The sequence below is a fragment of the Botryllus schlosseri genome, chromosome 3 (genome assembly GCF_051294905.1).
Source record: "Botryllus schlosseri isolate E-star chromosome 3, Bs_hap1, whole genome shotgun sequence".
NCBI classification, from domain to species: domain Eukaryota; kingdom Metazoa; phylum Chordata; class Ascidiacea; order Stolidobranchia; family Styelidae; genus Botryllus; species Botryllus schlosseri.
Window position 1 is genome coordinate 26,279,667 of NC_137238.1, and position 11,321 is coordinate 26,290,987.

Below are 11,321 nucleotides of genomic sequence, written 5' to 3' on the forward strand. Positions count from 1 at the left end.
CACAAAATTTCACTCTCTTTCCCATCTTCATCATTCGGATCATTTTCTTATGTGGAATCACGAGAGTCACGAAAAAATCCACGTTGATCTTTCACTTAACATTGCGCTTGAACGAAGGAAGGTATCGTAACTTATATGAAAATTTGTGGGCTGCTAGGAGCTACTCTGCACTTGTATCCCAGTTTGATGGTCATGATAGTGCACATAGTAATTCAAATAGGCCTAACTACTGCAGAGGTACAAATCAAGCATTGATTAATAGTACCGATAACTCGTACCACTGAACTATATTAGACCATCGCGTATCGAAAGAAAGTCATCAGGTCGCACATTCGACACTAGGTTATAGACTGCATGCAATATTCTTCGTGACCATTCGTCCTTCTCTTTGCCGACCGTAGGGGTCGCGACAGCGGAACCATGATCCCCATATCGCATTGCACATCGTGTGTCTTGAGCGGATGTGTAATGAGCGGATGAGTAGTTCCGGACTAATGCGAAACCGCCGATGAGATTTTGCTTATTATTCAAGTTCAGTATGATGAGAACGGAATGCGCACCAAAAATATCAGTGAGGCGTAACATCGTCTGCGGTAATCAATCGGGCATGAGTTCGATTCTGGTGCAGTATCCTATTCGTGATAAATACCTGTAAGGAATTCGACCGCCTGAGCGAGAAGGGAGGAATCGAAAACAATAAGCGAGAACTTGCTTTAGACGGAGACACTATCTGGTTGCAGGACGAATGCAGTTAATTTGTCAATCACTGAAATACAGCCGATATATAACTTCATTTAGTTATATATCTTTGTTTCTCAACATTTTCGACCTCGCTGCACCCTCTCTTAGGGGAAAATAGTTCACGGCGAGTAGCGTAGTGGTACACTGCATCGCTGCAACATAAACGGGTCGCGCGTTCGAGTCCAGAATCCCCTGATAAGTGTTGGAGGTTTATTTAGGCTCCTCCTCGTCCTCAGATCTGCGTGAGCAGTGTCTTACAAACAGTCTGGAGCAAATGTGGGTCGTGCTATAAGTTGGTATCTGATAAATAACTAAACAATGTCGGTGTGGTGCAGTGTTGGGATGACTCGAGTCACCTTTTTCGCATGACTTGACTTGACTCGAGTCACTTTGCTAAAATTACTTGACTTGACTTGACTCGGCGTATCAGAAATGTGGATTGACTCGTGACTCGGAGCAAAATTCACGAGTCAATTTCAAGTCATCAAGTATAATCGGTGTCGATAAAATCACTGCATCTTGCATATGTTCGGATTGTTCGCTAAACCCTTGTGTAACCCGTGAGAGCGACCAATCATTCAATGACCGTGCGTTTCACTGAGCCTCGATTTATCTCTCACAAATAAGTTGACCGCAAACGAAGTGATTGAAGCTTACAGATTACGTTGTCGCAACTCTAGTAGTGAAGTAATAGAATAGCAAAATGTCTATGTTCTTACCTTAAGCAAACCTCTTGTTTTATTGAAATTGAAGTCGAATATAGTTTAAATAGTCCTCAACCATTGGCGCAGGCTCGAATGGTATCATATCTTTTTGTAAATGGGTAATGCTGCATCTTATCAATTCGATTCTCTATTCTCTATTTTGGCTGGTATCTATCAACTAAGGCTATGCAATTAGTTTTCCAGTTCTACGTATATGTGAGCGATGTAGCACCTTCTTGCGTGTTGTATATTTACCTCTATATTCGTTCATCGGTTCGGAATCAATGACCATTGACCACTCAAACTGTATTTCAGACGGCTAGCAAATTGGAATGACGTAATCATGCCTCATATATACTTCGAAAAGGCAACTTGACTTGAAATGTGACTTGAAATGTGACTTGACTCGACTTGACTCGAGTCACCTCCAAAAATCGAGTGACTTGACTTGACTCGAGTCACCTTTGAAAATCGATTGACTTGACTTGACTCGAGTCAAAATGTGCAATGACTCGAAATGACTCGTGACTCGAAGGTAGTGACTTGATCCCAACACTGGTGTGGTGTCTACCATATATGTCGAAGATTTAGATTTAGATTGTTGTCCAAAATAAGCTATCCTCCTGCGCCCACCATCACTATTCCTGACTAGCTGATTCGGCTTCGGCGGCGGTAATAGCATTCCGTGTTTCATGTTTCAAACAAGGGCCTTTTTTAAACATGTTTCAGCTATGGTGTCATAAATCTTTAGTTGTGACGTCACCGTGGATTGGCATAGACAATTGAAAATATTGGGTAAATATGGTCCTTTTGCCGAAAAGGGCTTCCGACCACATATACCAAAAATATCTTTAACCAGGACTACATCGTTACAGAGCACTTTCACGAACGGCGGTCATCATCATAAGAACGTCCATTCCGTACCAATGAATAACACTGGGCAACAATTTTAAAGGAAAAATCTGTTGACTCTGATTTTGCACTTGATTTAGGCTAATTTTGGGGTGCTGATTCCAGAAATGCCACTGGTTTTCTTCCATCACGTCAACTTTTTGCCCTACGACATATGCCCAAAATATGCAAATTTTCACGAATTTAGCCATATTACTTTTACATATCATATAAAAATCCACGCTTTTACCATATAATAAGTTATATATTCAAGGACTCGATTGAATTGAGTTGGAAAAAGGTACTGGTATCGATCTAGGCCGATGTTTTCACCCATTTATGATTAGATGATGCAATCATCCGAGGATCTTTCACGCACATATTTGATGCAAACTGCCGGATATGACAAGACAAATAAACATGACATTTACTGTAAGCTATAGGTCCAATGTCCCCTTCAGCTTATCCAGTGTAACCTGAAACTCCTATACGCTCGATAATTTGGATCAAGATGAAGATCTTAGGAATAGCTGGCCGGCCAAATGATGAAGATTTTGAAATCGAAGTTGATTCTGCAATTATGGGCAACTTAGAACGGCGGAACTATAGTCTGCTACATTTCTCTTCGTCCCTGTTCTCTCTGCCGTTGCGTTCGTTTGAGCTCGCTACTTGGGCAATATATCATAAATACCAGGGATGGTTTGAACGTGAAGTTCACGTTCGCGTTCTGTGTATGAACCTTGGAAATTTAGAGGTTCACGGTCACAAATGAACGTCGGTAGGTTCTGCCCTGTGAACCATTTTCATATATTACAATTTTCACGTCGTTACACACATCGTCAAGTACAAGTTCAAGTTCATTCATAAAATTTCACTATTTCAGAACATCACAAGACTGCGATACAGTGAAAGATAGGAAGGTGCAGAAACGACTTGGAGTAGTCTTTGAGATTTGACACCCACCTGAGCCTAGGTATAGACATTAGGCATGGTTAACAAGGCTGAGGTATTTCAAATTATTCGAAAAATATATGAAGTACAGTAGTTCATACCTGCATAATTTAACGCTTGTATCAGAAGGCCTATTGCGCTCGGCGTGACTTCATAATTAAAAAATGTTGAATGACGAGTTCATTGAAATCTGGGGTGCCCAGAATGAGAGTCTTGAGAATCGATAGCACATCTAACGCATCGAGCCTTATTACTGCAGCAAAGTTGATAGAAAACGATTTTTAACTATAGGATTATTAAAAGTTCACTAGTGGTTACTACTTCCGCAAAAGATGTATTTGAATAGAAACAAGGCAATTCGAGCCGAGCAATGTCGACCATCGGGTAATATCGAGACACCGTTTGCAGTAGATCACATGCTTTAGATCACGATACCTAATTTCGGTCGAACTAGAGACACTGCCCCTGGCACCAGGAGTGTAAAAGTGTATAACAAGGCGTCCTTATCCTCGCTTATACGCCAGCCTTTTATTTTTATCGAAATACGTTGGGAAAAAGGTAAGAGTGCGCTTTCCTTCCGCGTACGATTAGATCAATGGACAATTTCCATGCTGATAAGGGCCGAGTTTTGCATAAAAACACCAAATTTTGCGTAAAATATATTGAGGAATCGGTTGATCAAGTGATCAGCTGTCAGCCGTCATCGAAAACGAAGTAGGTATCGCGCTTGACATGGGGTTGTAAGCAAATGGCTTGAAGGCCACACTTTAACGGTGAAATTGACATTGGAGAATATAAATGAAGTAACTATTTGAATGCGACACTAGTTTCGGCTGACACTCGTCAGGGGTAATCGTCAGCAACTAGTGGAGAATTCAAAAGAATACCGTAAATCAACAATCGTAACACGAAATATGACGTCACCGGCACGGAACGTCGGATACGAGAGCGTTCAATGTACGTTTTAGTCGAAAAACATGATACCAATATATTTGAAACATGAATCTTCAGGAAACCGACATTCACTGGCCAGTACCTTCGTTGGAATTCATTTAGTCCTAGACGCAGAAAAATCAACCTCATAGGCACCCTTTCAAATTTATTGGTATCATGATTTTCGACTAAAACGTACATTGAACGCGCTCATATTCGACATTTCGTGCAGGTGACGTCATATTTTGTGATACGATTGTTGATATACGCTGTTCTTTTGAATTCTCTACTAGTTGCTGACGATTACCCCTGACGAGTGTCAGCAGAAAATATTCAGGTTCATTTCAATATGAATATACTATTCTATTGGTATCTCTGGAAAACACTGTCGGTGACTCAGCGCATATAGGTGTGCGCAACTAGCGAGTGCGAGAATGTGATACATATGTATCCGAGGTCAACGCCTTCAACCTGATACGGCGCGTAAAGTGCGGTGTCAAAACGATCTGCAGCGATAAAACCCTGGCCACATTAATCGATATTGATAAGTCGAATCGTCGAAATTTTGTTTTGGGGTATTCATGGTGTTTGTCGACTGCTATGGTCATTTACACCAGGCCGATATTCTTCATATTTTTCCGTAACTGCCGACCTATAGCACGGCCCACCTCTAGGCTTTTTGTAAGACACCGCTGACGCGGATGAGGTGGCGAGGAGGAGCCTAGGTAGGAATCGTCGAAATGGTCGTCACCTTATAGTAGGCTTACCATATTTTGAAAATGCAAAAAGAGGACACTTTTTCAGAAATTTGCAAGATACAAAACCGGAGTAGAATTCTCAAAAACCGGTGAATTTTTCCCACTTCGCGGGTCGGTTGACTAAAAAAAAAAAAAAAAAAAGGTCATCACTTCTGCTCTGAGCTCAAAATACCGTTTTTCTCTCCGCATTGCCAGATGGATGACTACAAAAAATAGAAAAAGGTCATATTTTCGCGCAGAGCTAAATTCACCGTTTTTCACTCCGAAATATCCGCCGGACCGTCACTTCTGTGCTAATTTGCGGCATATCAGACCTAAATTTTCAAAAAAGAGGACAAAATCTCAAAAAAGAGGACAAAAGGGCGTCCTCCGAGGACACTTTCATAAAAGTCAAAAAAGAGGACAAATCCTCTTAAAAGAGGACGTATGGTAAGCCTACCTTATAGTTCCATCCTTGTAATCTCATTAGACCAGAGGTGTCAAACATACGGCCCGCGGGTCGCATCCAGCGTGCCAGACGATTTCATACGGCCCGCGAAGCAATTCTAAGTAGATTGAAAATAGCTTGCATTAGTTAGCACATTTAGAATATACCAAATGTTACATTAAATAATCGCAGATAAGACGGAAATGTCGAGAAGGATCATAGGCCACACACCGGTGTTGTGATTTCACTCTAGTCATCATTAGAAACAAGTCGCTGCCATTTACACATACTTCTAGGAATGTAAAAAAGTGCGCATTTAGTATAGAGTTTCATGCAAAAATGAACCAAGCCAGTTATTTACAGAAGTGAAAACGACAAACCGAAAACCGCGTTATATAAGTGTAACTGCTCCTAACGTAAGGAGAGCTATTGAAACCACTTTTAATTGAACTCAAATCCCACGATCGATCCTGACAAATGATCCGTTGATGAATGTTGAAATAATATATTCTAATGAACGACGTAACAAATGAATGCCCCAAATACAGCAAATAAGGTTAGTCGTGGAATTAGATTTTAAAATAGTGGTCGCCTGTGGTTATAGAAGACAAGCCTAAACAATGGAAACATATGTCAGTAACTAGAGACCACATATCTAGCGTACCAACTCAACGTAGCTATCACATAGTACCAACGATAGAACCGAATAAACTAGAGGCGGTGGCCAATCAACATATATAGAGAACCACAATTGCGGCGGCTAATCAAATACTGATAATTACTACACACTGCAGATTACTGCAGTAACATGGCTCCTCCGAAACTGCAATTTGATGAAATTGTGGTTTCGCAAAACGAATAAGTTAAATAAAGGCTCCCATCGTCGGGGAGCGACCCACGAATACATACTACACTAAATACACACATACGTACGACAAGCATACAGAATTCTCGAAGAATACAACCATTGTCCCCAACCAAACAAGCGAGATTTAGACAATTCATTTCAATATAACTACACTGCTGTTCTGTTTTAACCGACTGAGAGTGCGACTCAACTAGTAAGATGAGTTTGTGTATCGGCCTTTCCAGATAAGTAGGCTTTCCATCAGAGTCTCTTCGCCCAACACGTATCCTTGCTTTCCGCACCAAGCCATCATCTGAAGGATAAACGGAGTCGATTCTTCCCAGTTTCCAGCGATTTCGTGGCAGATTTTCTTCCGACAGCAAGACGACATCACCGACTTTCATATTCCGCACGACGCGTGTCCACTTTTGTCGACGTTGCAGAGATTGGACGTATTCCTTTCTCCACCGATTCCAAAATTCGTTGGCCATGTACTGGACTCGGCGCCACCTGCGTCTCAAATAAAAATCATCTTTTTGAAACACACCAGGTGGAGGCAGAACAATTTTCGATTTCAAAGTTAATATGTGATTCGGAGTTGAAGGTTCCGGAGCTGAAGGGTCATTAATGCTTGAAACATCTAATGGTCGCGAGTTAACGATACATTCAACTTCACAAAGGAAAGTTCTGAAGGACTCGTCACAGAGCATGTGACCGAAGTTATTCAACAATGGGTCAAGGGCCGATTTTATCGTTCTAATTTGACGTTCGACATATCCAGACATGTGGCTGGCATGCGGTATCGTAAACTTGAACTCGAAATAATCACAATTTTTCGACAACAGAAATTCACTTATTCTTTGCTGATTCATCGTCTTCAATTCTCTTTCAAGTTCGTTACTCGCGCCGACGAAGTTGGTCCCGCAGTCACAGCGCAATTGCTTGATTACTCCTCTCCGACAGATGAACCTTCTCAAAGCGTTTATGAACGAATCCGTGGTTAAAGTATTCAGTGGCTCCAGATGAACTGCTCGTGAAGACATGCAAGTGAAAACGACACAATACCTTTTCATCGTTGACCTCCGTTCTTTGATGTAGTATGTTCCAAATACATCACAGCCGGAGAAGGTGAATGGTGCCTCTTCTTTTAGTCGATCTGGCGGGAGGTCGGCCATCTGTTGGTTCTGCATCTTTGCCCTGAGTTTCTTACAAACCACGCAATTATGTATCACCTCTGATACAACTGATGGACCTCGAACGATCCAAAAGCCACGTTGTCTAACTGAGTTCAAGGTTGTGTACCTACCCATGTGATTTACACCTTCATGAAAATGACGAACCAGCCGTCGTGTCAGAAAGGACTGTCGTGGCATTATTATAGAATGCTTCACATCGAAATCTTGACTTGAGTTTCCAATACGGCCACCAACACGTAGTATCCCGTCAGTGTCGAGGAACGGATTCAAGCTTGCCAAACTTCCACCTGTTGGTTTCTTTCCAGCCGAACGATTTTCAGCGCCATGTTCTTCTAAGGCATTGATCTCCTGTGAAAACACTTCTCTCTGGAGAGAACGGATAATTATTTTGTCAGAAATAATCATTAACTCGCTGGACAAAGTGGAGGGTTGTTTTCGCAATATGTTTATGTACCTGAGGCAATTGGCTACGGCTTTTACCGTTCTTTTGCATTCCGAAATGGACTCCAACCGATTAATATCGATGGATTGGAGACCACTAACTTCCGCGTCCGTTTTGACCTGAAACGCAGTCGCTTTTCGCATTTCAGCATTAACTTCCAATGCATCTCGTTCGGTTGGCTTGTAGTCGTGATCAGTAGCAACAACGAATGGTCCTGCTTTCCACAAAAATTCAGGGCCCTTCAGCCAACGACAATCATCTGTGAGGTCTTGGCCATCGATACCACGACTTGCATCGTCGCTGGGGTTTATCGCCGAGCTGATATGATGCCACGAGCTAGGTTCGGTGAGGTCATGAATAGTTTGCACCCTGTTAGCAACAAACACATTGAAGCGTTTCGACTCATTTCGGATATAGCCCAAAACAACCATGCTATCAACCCAGAAATACTCCCTTACCGTTTCGAACTTCAATTCATTTCTCAGGAACTTGCTCATCTGAGCAGAAACAACAGCAGCATTCAACTCCAAACGCGGGATAGATACCTGTCGCTTCAGAGGGGCAACTCTGGCCTTGCCGATTACCAACGAAACATGGGCATTTCCTCTTTCGTTGACCAAGCGTACGTAAGAGCATTGACCATAAGCATACGAGCTGCTGTCCGAAAAATGATGATATTCAACAAGCACGATCTTACCAAAACTCGGCGGCTTGAAACAGCGGTCAATGCGCAAAGACTCGATCGATGATAACGTTGAACACCACGCAACCCATCGGCGCTTCAGCTCGTCTGGTACTTCATCATCCCAGTCCGTCCCAGCTTTGCAAAGAGATTGCAGAATGAGTTTCCCTTCCAGCACCACTGGCGATATGAAACCCAACGGATCATATACGGAGTTGACAAAGGATAAGATGGAACGCCTGTTCACCGCACGATCGGACAATTTGATGTTGAATCTGAAACAATCATTCTTAACATCCCAAATTAGCCCCAATGTTCGAGTGCTAGGCACGATATCATCACATAGGTTTATTTCGCGATACCCAGTCGCTCTATCTTCCGTTGGAATAGAATTCATTATACCTCTGCACTATTGGAAACGAATTTGCAAAGTCGCAACTTGAAACTAGCGCACAGTGCTTTGCTGCTTTTAACCAAACTCACGATTTCTTCAACAGAGTCCTTCGACGTAATACCGTCATCCATGTAGAAGTCGTCGCGTATAAAATTAGCCGAGTCGGGACCAAACTGACCTTCTCCGTCATCAGCCGCCCGCTTCAATCCAAAGTTCGCACAGCCTGGTGAACTTTTTGCTCCAAACAAATGAACCTTCATCCGGTATTCCACCAGAGGTCCATTCCTGATGTCGTGATCTTGGAACCATAGGAATCTTAGAAAATCACGATACTGCTGTGATACAATAAACTGATGGAACATGGCTTCTATATCTGTGCACAACGCCACGTGTCCTTTCCGAAACCTGCAAAGAACTCCCAGCATCTCATTCAGCAGTATTGGGCCAGATAACAAAACATCATTCAGGGAAATTGAGCAATATGGAGCAGAACAATCGAACACGACTCTGATTTTATCCGGTTTATGCGGGTGGTAAACTCCCAAGTGTGGTATGTAATTCACTTTGCCATTTTCGATATTTCGGTCAGTTTCTGGTACCACCTCAGCCCAATTGTTAATGACATTTTCCATGAAGGTCACATAGTCTGTGGAATACTTCTCATCTTTCAGAAGGCGCTTTCTAAGTTGACCGATTCGCTTTACTGCTAGCGGCTTGTTATTTGGTAACGTTGCCGTACTGCTTTTCAAGGGTAAAGGCATTTCCAAATGACCATCGCATCTTGGAAATGTGCCTTATTTGAGAATTTCGACGAACCTACGGTCTTCTATTGACATTGGAATATGCTTACCATTGTGTTCCGCAAATTCAATCTCAAACATGGTTCCTACTGATTGAGGTGTTAATACTTCTTTACATTTCGAACCGAACACAAGCTTGTCATCTAGGGCCGTAGGTCGAATTAACGTTTTGTGACAAATGACGGAATCCTTAGCAACGTCCAGACACATTGGACCTACAACTCCCCAACCTAATATGGTACGCACGCCATATGGTTCATTGTCCCCTCCAGCCACGACGTCTCTCGGCCGCAATGCTTTCGGTACATCTGTGCCTAGCAATACTGAAACATCCAACTTAGAGTCGTACGGGACAAGCTGATCACATACCTCAGTGAGATGTGCCCACTCCTTGCAGACTTTACGGTTGGGAATCTGGGTGCGACAGACTGGAATCTCCTTTTCCGTGAAAAGTGTCGCCACATCAACTCTTTCTTTCTTGTCATAGCTCAAGATCTCCAAACCCTTGACTTTCTTGCAAGGCGTGTTGATGTCTCTCCCGGCAAGAGTTGTCAACGATATCGCTGTATCCGTTCCATCTAGGTCAAGCTTATCAAACAGTTCGTCTGAGATAAAACTGGAGTTGGAATGGTCGTCAAGGACGCAATAACAAAGTACTTCACATCTCGCATTATGTTTTGATCTAACCCAAACAGGTACAATGAGCGCGCTGCTTATTCCTCTACCATTTGAATCGCATATCTGCGTACATAGAGAAGTTGAGTTACTAACTTCCTTTTCATGATCTGTGTCAAGATGAAGGCATGTAGGATGCCTTTTGTCACATTTGGAACATTTTGCTCGCTTGGTACAGGATCTTGAAATGTGAGTTTTACCAGTTTTGTTGCCACAGCCGAAACACAGATAAAGAGCATAAAATACCTTTTTACGCTCCGCCATGGGTTTACCTTGCAATTTAGTGCAGTCAGCAATATGATGATCTCCTTCACAATGCAAACAACTTGCCTCCTCTACCTTGAACGCGAAAGAAGTTGTTTTCGGTTTCGGTTAGCTCTTGATGTTTCCACTGTCTTGCACTTCAAATTCAGGCTGATTCTTGATATCGGATTGGTCCTTAACAAATCTGACAATGTTAACAAATGGCGGGTAACTGTCGTCGAGTTAACCGCTTGTATTTGTGAACTTCATCCATCCACCGGTTCTTCAAATACAGTGGTAGTTTGTTGACCACAGCCGGTATTTGACAAGACGCATAGTCGAGCGTTTTCAAGTCCGTATTTCGCTCCTTGTTAGCTGAAACTTGCAACAGGAAATCAGAAAATTCACGAAGGTCATGCTTACTTTTGACGGGCTTCCACGCTTTCAGCTCATTGATGAAGGCGCTTCCAATCGACGTGCTACCACCGTATCTGAGCTTCAGCTCTCTCTTTGCAGCGAAGCACGATTCCTCGGTATTATTTAGGAAGTAACCATCGACAACCTTCAAGGGACCGTCACCTAAATATTGCCGTAACAAATTCATTTTTTCGTTAGTATTTTGAACTCTGGACTCTAC

At 42.6% G+C, this 11,321-nt stretch overlaps 1 protein-coding gene and 1 pseudogene across 1 annotated transcript; both read right to left on the reverse strand.

The window, feature by feature from the left end:
• Positions 1-6,200: 6,200 nt before the first annotated feature.
• On the reverse strand, positions 6,201-9,264 carry LOC145436529 (uncharacterized). Its single transcript, XM_080313893.1, has 2 exons — positions 6,448-9,264; positions 6,201-6,228 (listed from the first exon to the last, which is right to left on the reverse strand). The coding sequence occupies exons 1-2, from the start codon at positions 8,967-8,969 to the stop codon at positions 6,201-6,203; spliced, it is 2,550 nt and encodes an 849-aa protein (XP_080170019.1). The 5' UTR covers positions 8,970-9,264.
• Positions 8,969-10,907, reverse strand: LOC145436530 (uncharacterized; annotated as a pseudogene).
• Positions 10,908-11,321: the final 414 nt, after the last annotated feature.